Source organism: Chelonia mydas, chromosome 5 (assembly GCF_015237465.2).
Source record: "Chelonia mydas isolate rCheMyd1 chromosome 5, rCheMyd1.pri.v2, whole genome shotgun sequence".
Classification (NCBI taxonomy): Eukaryota; Metazoa; Chordata; order Testudines; family Cheloniidae; genus Chelonia; species Chelonia mydas.
The window spans coordinates 46,541,036-46,553,826 of record NC_051245.2 but is presented as its reverse complement, the minus strand read 5'-3'; the positions used below and the strand labels follow the sequence as shown (position 1 = coordinate 46,553,826).

The 12,791-nt window shown below is 41.0% G+C and overlaps 1 protein-coding gene across 10 annotated transcripts in view; it reads right to left on the bottom strand.

Moving 5' to 3' along the window:
- POC5 (POC5 centriolar protein) overlaps positions 1 to 12,791 on the bottom strand; it is a 47,557-nt gene that overhangs the window by 11,717 nt on the left and 23,049 nt on the right. For all 10 annotated transcript variants that reach the window (XM_037902993.2, XM_037902996.2, XM_043547174.1 and 7 more), the window contains 4 exons: positions 9,397 to 9,593; positions 8,271 to 8,447; positions 3,733 to 3,837; positions 2,200 to 2,379 (listed from right to left, as the gene is read on the bottom strand). In XM_037902993.2, coding sequence (XP_037758921.1) covers positions 2,200 to 2,379; positions 3,733 to 3,837; positions 8,271 to 8,447; positions 9,397 to 9,593 — 659 coding nt within the window. The remainder of the gene's footprint in view (positions 1 to 2,199; positions 2,380 to 3,732; positions 3,838 to 8,270; positions 8,448 to 9,396; positions 9,594 to 12,791) is intronic.

Sequence of the window (12,791 nt, the reverse complement as noted above, 5' to 3'; positions counted from 1 at the left end):
GTGCTACCATACCCAAAAAAACTAACAGTGTGTGCAGTCCAGTATTCAGTCCCAACCATGATTAAAACCAGGAACTTCCAGGTCAAATCCTTGTAATGTATTTAACTGTGCTATAGAAAACCGTGGTATGGCAGGGGGAAACACAGCAAATACTTCTTCCTGACCCCACCTAGAGATCAGTCTAACTGTATCTTATAATTTTATCTTTGCTCCTGTCATGTAACCCCAGCTGTTAATCTTATTAGCATGGAAGGCCATACTTCCATGAACTTCCTTAACTGCATCCACAAACACATCTATCATTTTACAACCATTTGCAAAACACAAGGTCTGTGTTGGTTAAGGACAGATTAAGTTATACATGCATAAAGCAAGGGATTCGGATATTTTTCCTTAAATTACATTTTCAAAATTAATTGTTTTCGGGCAGGATTTTCAAAAGCATCTAAGTGACTTAGGAGCACAAGTCCTCTTTGACTGTGCTTTTTAATTTCTTTAAATTGTAACAATCTTGAAAAGTAATATCACAGTGGTCTGATGTGTGATAGCTACCTTAGCTTAAATTTTTCACACATCTTCATTAGGATGAAGTTGAGAGTTGTAGGGAAAATATCTTTATCAACTTTTAACAGAAAAGCAGTTATTATACAAAGATTTCTGTTTATACAATATGATAGACTTGCTCATTCACAATAACAATCTTGCATTTCTATAGGACGGGGTGGGCAAACTTTTAGGCCTGAGGGCTGCATCGGGTTTCCAAAATTGTATGGAGGGCCGGTTAGAGGAGGCTGTGTCTCCCCAAACAGCCAGGTGTGGTCCAGCCCCCGCCTCCTATCTGACCCCCCCCCCCCCCACTACTCGCCCCCTGATGGTTCCTGCCCCATCCAACCTCCCCTATTCCCTGTCCCCTGACCACTCCTGGACCTCCCATCCCTGACTGCCGCCCCCTGCCGCCCCATCCTACCCCCCCTCCCTCATTCCTGACTGCCCTGCCAGGACCCCTGTTCCCTGCCCTCTGACCCCCCCGTCCCCTTACCGCGCTGCCTGGAGCACCAGTGGCTGGTGGCGCTACAGCCGCGCCGCCCAGAGCACCGGGTCAGGCCGCAGGTCTGCAACTGCGCTGCCTGGCCCCCAGAGTGTGGCGTGGCACGCTGAGGCTGCAGGGGAGGGGCCGGGGGCTAGCCTCCCAGGCCAGGAGCTCAGGGACCGGGCAGGAGGGTCCCGCAGGCTGTAGTTTGCCCACCTCTGCTATAGGACCATCCATGAGAGGATCCAAAAGACTTTACAAACATTAATGAATTAAGACTTACAAATACCACTGTTAAGTAGGTATATGTCATCCCCTTTTTGCAGACAGACAAAAGGAGCCAACAGATAAGTTAAGTGACTCATCTAATTTCAAACACAGATTCTAGTATTAGAGGGGTAGCTGCGTTAGTCTGTATCCACAAAAACAACGAGGAATCCGGTGGCACCTTAAAGAATAACAAATTTATTTGGGCATAAGCTTTCATGGGTAAAAAGCCCACTTCTTCAGATGTATCATAGCTTCTGATTTTCCTCTCTGGCATAAGTGTTGAGTAACTTCATTTATATTGGTATACAACTAGCACTGGGCCATCCCTAGCCATTTTGGTGCCCTACACTGCTGCCCCAGGCCCCTGCGGGCGGGTCGGGGGCGGGGCTGGCCACTTCCTGTGGGAAGTGGAGTGACCCGGTCCCAGCCTGCTCTGCTCCCCTGGCTTCCAGGCTTGGAACCGCCTCCCAGCCGGCGGCACAGCTGGGAGCCAGGGGAGCGGAGCAGGCTGGGGCCAGGTTGCTCTGCTTACCGCCACCAGTGAGTGCAGGGAGCCCGACCCCTCCTGCAGTCCTGCAGGGGCGGGGTCCATGTGGAAGAGGCGGATCGGGGGCTAGAGCAGCACACAAAATTTCCTGGTGCCCTACGCAGCTGCATACTTTGTGTATGGGTAGGTATGGCCCTGACTAGCATAAGTGACAGGTGACTCAGGCCTAGAAAGTTGGAATCTATAGCAGAGCTACCTACATAACCCAGATCTCCCGATTCCCAGTCCTGCAATTGGTAAAGGTTTCCTGGCACTCTGAAGAAAAAGCAGTGCATTTATTTTATTTAAAAGTTTGTTTAGTAAGTTTGTTTACTTAAAAAAAACAAAACAAAACAAAAAACAAACCCCTTACCTCTGCAATTTTAGCTTCATAATCCTTGGAAAGCTGAATACAGACTTCCTCAGCCCTTGACTGACAGGCTTTTGCTACTTTCTCTTTCCATCTTGCTTCACTAAGAGAGCGCCAAGCTGCCCAAACCCTCTTCATCAAAGCTATCTGGAACTGTCTGTCCGCCAGTTTATTTGCATATGCCTTAAACAATAAAATATTACCAAATTATGTGTTTCCTATTTCTTTAATGAGCACTATGATCATTAAAGAGAATATAGTCAATTGTTTTGTAACATTAAATGGATTATAGCATAACAGATTATATGAAATATTGTAGTTTATACTTTGTTTACATATACTTTAGCTGACACACCACACACATACTGCTGCCACTTTAGAAGTGCAAGGTACTTGTATGGAGTTACCGCAGCAGCATATGAGCATATGCTATACCGCATAGGAGCTATGCAGTATAGCACCTGCAGTCACAATGGTAGCTGGAGATTCACATGTACCAGATGTCATTTTTAAAATAATTGAGTTTTCAATCTCTCTCTCTCTCTCTCACACACACACGAGGGATTTGTACTTTTTTTTAAAAAAAAAAAAATTAAATTATATTTTAAAAGTACCCGACGCTCAAAATATTTTCTAAAATGGTAACAGTAGATCCACTTATCCAGTCAATCACTCAGTGAGATTAAAACAAAAAGAACAAGCTGAAGAAAGGCTGAGTAGCCAAAAGATGTCCACACCAGCCTCACAGCTACCAGCAATCTCTAGATGGGAAGGGAGAAGAGAGAAAATGCTCCTCCCTTCCAGCAGCCAGAAGGGTTTTGTGTGATGAGGAGCTTCAGACTTCGGAAACACCATCAAAAACCTTCATGAAAAATGGAGCCCAGAGAGTCCTTACTGACAGGTTGGGGTGAGAGGGGTTTGGGAACTGACCCTGGACAGTGGGGCCTTTCATCTTTCATGTCAGTAATTGGCTAGTAGGTTTAGTTAGCTGACTATCAGAACTTCCAACATCTGTGAGAGTGTGACTGACAGATGTTTTAGGGCTGAGGAAGAAGTGTGGAGACACCAAATATAGGGAAGGGGAGGACAACACCACAGACCTTAATTGCAAAACCAGCACCAAAATCAAATGGTTATAAGAAATGTATTTTTCACATTTCACATAAAAGCAATGGCTTCTGTGACAGGATTTTAGAATGAACACTTTTATTCGTGCTCTTGCAGATACTGGGAAGATATCATCCTTACTAATATAGGTGGTAAGTGACATTGTGATCAGCTATCAGCATAACCTTCTAATTAGTGATAAAAAGGGCATAATTTTGATTCACTTGTCCCTGCCATGACTATTTCTGAAAGTACGGTGTAATGTTCTCTTTTGAACTGATGCTCTTGAACTTATTCAATATTTTGTCACATAAAACTTTTCTATTTTGATGTGTTATTTCTTTTGATTGTAACAAGATCTGCAGTAACTCTGACCCTTTTCAGTTCAGAGGCTTATCTACCATCACATCTTCTGTTTTCCACACATACCTCTTGTCTGGCCTCCACGTGCTGAATCCGCCACCGTGTAAATGTTTTCATTAGCTCTATCCTCTCCTTTTGCTTGTCTATTGCATGGGACAAGTTAGTGATTACCTGCCAAAATATTTATTAAAGAGAAGATTTAGATAGATATTTTTATGCTCTTTGGGGAATGAATGGAAGTTTACTACTTGGATGAGTTATTTATCATTTTAATGAAATACTTCTAACAAGCTTTCTACTGTGTCTTTTCCTTAAAAGAAGAACAATAAAGTTCAAATCAGGACTAAAATTAACTCAACTTCATCATTCAATGACATTGATACACAGTGTAAAAACTTCTGAGTGTAACTTCTATCAAAATTAAACTGTTATTTTCTACTGTATCTGCAAACGTATGTCATGAATGCTACACTGCGTCATCACTGAATTAAAAGGAAGCAAAAACTTAACACAACACAGCAAATCAGAAAACAATGATGATTATTTGATTATTATTTGAGCTTATGCTCAAATAAATTGGTTAGTCTTTAAGGTGCCACAAGTACTCCTTTTCTTTTTAATGATGATTTGTATTACTGAAAGTTTGGCATGGGGATAATATATTTGCTACCTCACAGAAGAATTATGGAAATTAGTATTTGAAAAGATATACTAAAGGTGTAAATATCTGTGGTAACTCAGTGGTTCCCAAAATTTTTACTTAGGTGACACACCAATTGCCTTTTCTCTCTTTTTGTTTTGCAATCCAGCCAGGGTCCAAATTCAGGGCCAAACCTCATTAGTGCTGCAACCGTAAGCACTAGGTCATAACACTCAGAGCAGGGAGCCAGGCCAAGTCCCACAGGACAGGAGCTGCCACTGCGGGGTGAGTGCAAGGTGGGATTGCTTTCCATGGCCCCAGGCCTCCTCTGCACCAGACCGCATGACCCATCTTGGAACTGTTTAATAATTGGGCTGACAAATTTACCCTAACTGTGAGCTAACTATAAGAAGATATGAAAGTTCATAAGATGTTATAATAACCTACAACATCAAATGTTTATTGAAAACAACCTGACCTACTTTCTATCATGAATATTATAAACAGGTGCAATAGAACCAGACCAAAAAAACCCAAATTAGTCCAAATAGAAAGGCCAAGTTGATATGATTCATGGACTATGCTGAAATCATGCTTGGTAAAAAACAGAAGACGTGGAACTGGAAAGTAATGAACCAAAATTGGTGTGTCAAATATTAGGCCTAAGTGGTGGACAAAATAATGAGGGAATGGGCTATTCCATCCCTCACTCCCTTTGTGTGTCCTTAAAGGAAAGTTTTGGAGGAAAAATGGAAGAACACATAGATAGAGGCTACTTAAGCAAGCTTCACCATCATGGTTGCCACCCCACACTATCCCCTCAGACCATGGGTTTTATCATCCTACTCGAGGGATGTCCTAACTAGAACAAGCCAGAGAGAGAGAGAGAGCGCGCGCGCGCGCCAGATGACATTGCCACCCCTGCCAGCTCCATCTTAATCCCAGCCACCACTTGAGATGAAATGGGATCAGACTTTAACAGCAGCAGCTCCAGCCCATCTCAACTAACTTCTTCTCTTTTCCCCAAAAGGACCATTGTTACCATCTTTGATACCATTTAAGAGACAGTCAAACAAAGGAGGTTTTCCTTCTAAAACTCTCTCTCCAGCTAAAGGGAAAGGGAACAACACCTGTTGTTAAACTGAAAGCCTCACTTAATACTTCACATTTCAGAAACTTTCATTGTTTTTCCTTCTTTTCTGTATCTATAATAAAGATTAGAAGGTACTAAGCAGGTAAAGGTCTCTGTATACCAAAACCCAGACCTCGTTTAACACTATTTAAATGCTGGACAGTAACTGTGTTATGTTAACACGTTTGGCCCATTTATTTCATCTAAATAATACAGCAGGACCCACCACTTCGGACACACTGTGCTATTAATAATTTGCCACATAACTACCACTTTGAAGGACAGGATTAGAATTCAAAATGACCTTGATAAGTTGGAAACTGATTGGAAACTAAGAAAATGAAATTCAGTAAATACATGCAAAGTACTACACTTTGGAAGGAAAAATAAAATGCAGAATTACAAAATGGTGGATAACTGGTTAGGCAGTACTACGGCAGAAAAAGATTTGCAGTTATTGTGGATTACAAATCAAATATGAGCCAAAAGTGTGATGCAGTTGCAAAAAAAAAAAAAAAAAAAGCAAATATTCTGGAGTTTATTAACAGGAGCATCAAATGTAAGACATGGGAGGTGACTGTTCCGCTCTACCTGACAATGGTAAGGCCTCACCTGGAGTATTGTGTCCAATTTTGGGTGCCATACTAAGAAAGATATGGAAAATCTTTCTGTCTGTAAGGCTAGTCAAGTACTGGGATAGGTTTCCAAGGGAGGCTGAGGAATTCCCATCACTGGAGAATTTTAAGAACAGGTTAGACAAACCCTGTCAGGGATGGTTTGATATACTTGGTCCTGCCTTGGTATGGACTCGACGATCTCTCAAGGTCCCTTCCAGTCCTACATTTCTATGATTCATTCCATTAATGTACATTTATCAGAGAAGTAATGGACCAGAATTGCTTTGTAATCAAAGCAGTTACCTAGTGACTAGTGCAGTATTCCTATACCTCCATGCAGAATTTAACTCATGCTGTAGTGGTTGTAGTTTGCAGAAAACAACAATTTAAGAAAATTATGCCTTTTGAGGCAAGTTAAGTTTAGCTCAAAAGCAAAAGCAGCAATAGTAAAAGCCTATTTGAAATATCTTAAGTAAGGCTGATCCTTCTTTAGTTTTTAAAGATTAGCAATTCATAATGTTGTATTTTGTGAAATCTACTTTGGTTAAACTGCTTTGTTCTGCCTGGGTGTCATGGCTAATTTTAGCTTTTTGCAATTTCAGTGTAAATGCTGAACTGATGTAACATTACAACGTAATCATGAAGTGTTTACAAGTCATTAGAAAACAAAACCATTTTTGCATATATTTTATTTAGTAGTTTACAGGCTATTTGATTTTCATGTTGGCAATATTTTTGCCTGTTATTGTGTTTACAGTGGCACATACAGCCACTACCAACTTCTTAAAACTGTACAAGTTTAAGGCAGCTGCTGTAAATGAAAAACATTAAATACTTCTTGCTATTAAAACAGAAAAATCAGTGATAGATCTTTGTAAGGTTTTTAAGACTAGAGCAAGAACCTAAATTATGAACAATTTTTATTTATGAAATTGGTAGGCGATTACTACTTGAAGTTTAAGACTTTGTCATTCTTGTTAGGAGAAAGGTTAAAGCAGTAAACAATTTAGGTCAACCTCTAAAAAGGCCTATGGACCAATATTTTAGAATTCATTCCACCAAATCGTGCACTGAAGTGAGGAAGCAGAACACCCATCTACAGCTAAATCAAAATATGCCATTATCATTACACAATTAGCTCCATAAAGGATACTGATAGACGCGATTTGGTGAGGAAGGGTTAGTCTTGTAGGGGTAGAGATGTTAATATTGTAAATGCATCACCAGCAATTCCAATACATTCATATTAGTGCTATACAAGTATAAATTTTTGCATTGAATTATTCCATCTGGAACTAAATATATCAAAATGGAATACATTGGAAGGATTGTGGGCCTGACTGAATGCAAGTGAAATTCCACTGGCAAATACGGGATTTGTATGCAGTTGCAGCAATTGAATGTACATGGTCTGCGTAACTGGGCTCTGTGTATGTCCAGTGAATCCGGGGAGCGTACTTTTACTCTTTCTACGTACTGTCTTTCAATGGGTGTTTGTGAGTATTTTCAAAATAAATTGTTAAAATTCAAAATTCAGCTGAAGTGTTCTCAAGTGAAGGTTTTAAATGCTATTATGTAGAAGAGGGGATTAAAGTGGCATACGATTGCAAGATTCCCACAATTCCTACTCTTTTATACCTATCTGTATAATACTAGTTGAATTCAAGACAACTGGTGTAGGTGCTGCAAGGAAATTATTACTCTAAGACCACAGAACCATAGTGCTCATTTTATATCAGTTTATACTAAAATAAAACTCCCCCTAAATATGTAAGAGATTTCTTCCCATTTGAAAGATTATGTGGAGACCCATCCTATCTACACAAAAAAAATAATTAAAGCCTTTAAACCAACTTGGTTGTAAGGGATGAGGTAAGTGGAAGCAATTTGTAATTACTAATCCAAAACAGTGCGATTTTCATGGAAAAGAAACCATAAATTAGGGACAAAACAGTAAAATTTCCCTATTAGTATTAGAGAATGCACAGTAATTATGTGGTTTACTGATAATGTTGTTTGAGTCTACCCTTGCTAAAGTTCATCCTGACTGGCTTGAAATACCCTGATGCTTCTTTTCTGACTAAGCAAGTAAGTTTAGAGTGTATAAATTACCTGTTGCAAAACAAGTTCCTGATGTGAAAGTACAATTAAAAAAAGATTCAAATCTCAGAGAGTTCTAAAAATAGAAGACAGAACAGAATAAGAACACTGTTACCTCATCCTTTCTGCCAATGGAGATTTCATATGTATGTAGCAGCTCTCTCAGGTTCTCCATCTGATTGTTCAGTTGTCGCACATGTGCAGCATGTTTCTCTTTCTCTTGTCTCATTTCCAGCTTGTGATGTTCAATAAAAGTCATTTTCCATTTTCTGAGTTCAGTCAGAACATTTGTCTGAAAAGGCTAGCACTAATTAAAACTAGGAAAATTATCCTCTCCAAGTCTTTTAATCCTAGAACACATGGCAGCTAATCAGACATCAAAATTTACACTGAACCTTGCATGTACAACTTTGTCCAATTACCAGACACATCTAATTATGATAACTTAAATACAAACATTTAATTATTAGACTGCTAATAAAAGCATGTAAGATAGGAGGAGGAGAATCAAATCATGATCAAGCTACTAAGAATATTTCATTTTGGTGCCACAACCAGTGACGCTTGGAAAAGTACCATTTTAATCTAGCCAGTGGAGCCAACAAGGGAGTGGAGAGGAGCTTGGGTAACTGAGCACCACTAAGAGGAAGCCACCCCTACAGGGCATCCAGGTTCACTCGGAGCCAAACTCAAAGAAGTCCAGCAGAGCCCATTGATGTTACAAATTCCACTAAAAAGGAGCCAATCCTGAGAAATCCAACAGAACATGAACGTGCAGACGTTTAAAATATGACCCATTCTACTGTGACTGGAGTCTCATTCTGGTGTCTCAAGTGGGTGGAGCTTGGTTGCAGGTGGGAGATGGAAGAATACAACTATTGCTCCACCCACTCCCATTTGATCTATGTTTTTGATTGGCAGTTCTGATCCAGCCTGTGCACATCCACAGAGCTTGAAATGTAAGGATCTTTCTGGGACCACAGATACAGACACACTTATAGCTTCCACTGCATGAACAGAACTGATTCTTGGAGTATTTAGTGTTCGCTAGTCAAAGGCAAGCAGATTATTAGTCCATCTCTGTGCCAGTCCAGTAGGTTTTCAACTGCTTAGCTATCGAGCAATAGAAGTTACATCGATTTCCCAACTTAGTTAGATTATATTTTCTCCTGTGCTTCTACCAATGCCACAATAATCATCTGCTCAATATAAGGATATTAGATTTAGCACAAATTTAATACCTTAAGACTTCCACTCCAGAGATCAAGTATGCTTTCTATCTGGGTCACTTTTTCATCTGAAATAGTTAACTCAGTCACCACAGTCTCATCAATCTCTCTTGGACCAGATGAGGACCCTTGTGAAGAAGTCTCTCCTGAACGAACAGGGCAAAGTCCTTCCATGTCTGCCCGAGAAGGTCCCTTTACCGGTGTTAAAACTAAAAATAAAACAAAAAGGTTAAAAGTTGATTCTTTGAAGGGTTTAGATGTTGAATATTCAGGAGGCAAGTCAGAAGTTGGGTATACAAAAGCCCTATGTCATCAGAAATCTTCCTTCACTATGCATGTAAACCCTATTCAAAAGTATGCCTCTAAGGGTATGTCTACACTGCATCTGGGAACATGTTTCCCAGTGCGGGCAGACAGACATACTAACTCTGCTCAGACCAGCACACCGAAAATAGCAGCCTAGCCAGGGGCAGCCCAGCCAAGGGCAGCCCAAGTGGCCGCTTGGGTCAGGCCCCCGCAAGTACACACCCCTGTTCGGACACCCTAGGTACGTGCTCAGGCACCAAGCTACCCCCTGGCTACACTGCTACTTTTAGCATGATAGGTCCGCTCAAGCTGGGAAGTACACTCCCAGCTGCAGTGTACACATATCCTAAGCAATGAACATCTGTAAAACAGCAGTTGGCTGATAAGTTTTACTCTTAGAAAGAATGAACTATGCTTCCCAAGTCAAAGTATTGTTCTCTTTAAAACCAGAAACTTTCAAGGTCATTTATGCCAAAACATAGCACTGTTTATGGACCAAGTGAATTTTCTAGTGTTGAGAAACTATCTTTACAAGGAAGCAGAAAGCTTCCCTCTACTTGAAAAACTTCTTTCAGAAAATCATGTCAAGTGGAGTTCCATTTAAACATTACCCTCACCATTTTCTGAATTGTTTCCCCAGGTTTCATAATACAGCAGAACCCCATTTATGCAATCTAATTGGGACTGGGGCCAGACTGGATAATCTAAAATCTGGATAACCAGAGAATGGGAAAGCGCAATGCTGCAACGCCATAGGAGAGACCCCCCCCCCCCACTTTCTGGACCTGTGTGCACTGGTTTTCCATGTAGAACCGGATAATGGAGGGTCCGATAAATGGGGTTCTACTGTATCTACATTAGACAGTAAGCTCTTCAGAGCGGGGAGCATGTTTTGTATGTTTGCAATGTACAGTGTACCTTTATTTATACATTCAGATATGTATGTATTTATACATTCATGTATATGGCCCTCCTCACCATGGTATCAACATAAACAGCACTCCATAAATAAATGAAATATTACACTGGATTCTCTGTGCCTTGGTACCCCAGTTGTAAATGGAAGAAATAATGCTACCTTTCCGGCACCCTTTGACTTGATCGCCTGTTATGATTTTTAACTCTTTGGGGCAGGCAGTATCCTACTATGAGTTTGCACCATGCCTTACCACAATAGGTCCTAACTGTGAGTTGGGGCTACTAGGTGCCACTGCAATACAGATAAATACATGCCAAGAAACTATTGGAGACAGACTGAAGATGAAGTAGGACTGGACTTTACTTAATCCAGGAAAAGCCAAATATGCTTATACACAAAGAACAACTAAAATATGCAACAAGTCCCCCAAGTTCACAATATGAAGTTGAACAATATTTTTAAGAGCAATTGGAAAGCATAGCCATTGGAAAATTTCTGTTGTTAGTGTTATATTTAGAACTGGGATGGGGGAGATCCCCACACTAGCCCTGCAAGAACAGAATAGGGCCAGGTAGACCCAATCAGATAATTGACTGCAAAGAGAGGAAGCTTTAGACCAGAGGCAGTTAATTAGAGAGAGGCTAACCTGTGCAGGAACAGGCAGGGCCTATAAAGACAGGTAGCAGGCTACATACTGGGCTGCTAGGAAATCAGGCAGCAGTCACTCCCTGGGAAGGGGGGCAGGGAGAAAGAGATGGGGGAAACCAGAGTGTAGGAATCAGTCCAGGGAAGGAGCAGCGAGGGCAGAAAGAGGAAGCACAGAACCACTGAGCTGAGGGTCCCTGGATTGGAACACTGAGAAGAGGGCAGGCCCAGGTTCCCCTAGCGGACACCGCATAGCATAGACCTGAGGCAGTGAATGGGAAAACTGCCTAGGACTGCTAATGGACTGTCCCCCGGAAGGGGGAATGCTGAGTGACCTAGCTGGAGGGCTAGGTCACAAAGGAGACACTGAAGATCCTGGAGCAAAAGAGGAGCTGCAGACCAGAGGATGTCTACCTCAAGAGGTAAATCAACAGAGTGACCAAGGGGAGGCACCAGTGTAGCGACAGGGGAGCACCCCCTGACAAGAACAAATTCTAATTTTTAAAAAGGTATTAAAAAGCAGCCCCGGATAGAACTCCTTTCCCTGTGTACAAGAAAAGAGACGAAGTCTCACACATTTGTGTTTTATTTTAGTTCTCAACATTTCTGAGGGTGGGTGTGTGTAGAGAAAATTGCAAGATAATGTTGATTTTTGAAACTTAACATATAATGGACGTTGTCTTGTAAATGAAAAGTTGAGATGTTATAATTACAATCTGGCTGGGGAATATCATTTGGATTCTAAATATTTAGTGTACTGGAAGAGTTTTTGCTAACTCTGAAAGGACCTATAGAAAGTCAGCACAGACAAGTAAAAGGTAACGTACGCTGAACACAAATTTCAGGGGGAGGAGAAAACAGTCACTATTATCAGTGCAAAGATCCATTTAAGTTGCAACTGCCGTGGAGAAAAAAAACAAATAAGACAGCCACGCTCTATTAAGGGAACAGAAAATAGAATTACAGCAGAACCGCAGAGTTATGAATACCAGAGTTACAAACTGACCAGTCAGCCACATACCTCATTTGGAACCAGAAGTATGCAATCAGGCAGCAACAGAGAGAGAAACCCCCCCAAAACAACAAGTACAGTACTGTTAAATGTAAACTACTAAAAAAAAAATGAAGGGAAAGCAGCATTTTAATTCTGTACAGTAAAGTTTCAAAGCTGTATTAAATCAATGTTCTGTTGTAAACATTTTTGAAGAACCACCATAACGTTTTGCTCAGAGTTACAAATTTCCATTCCCAAGGTGTTTGTAACTGAGGTTCTACTGTATATAATTAATATTAGTCTTGAATTCTGTGTTCATTTGAACAGCAGCAGTATCTGATAGACTGAGCATACGGAGCCAGAAAATGTGTGTTTCAGTCTACCCAAGGCAAGTTGGCTAGCAGTCTTTTGGGACTCGATTGTGACTCTACATTATGGCCATTCAGGGAAATAAGTTAGGGCACTGAGGGTGAGTGGCATCAGCAGAAATGCCTTCCCTGGACTGATATTTCCTTCCAAGCAGGAAAACATTTAAACTCAGAT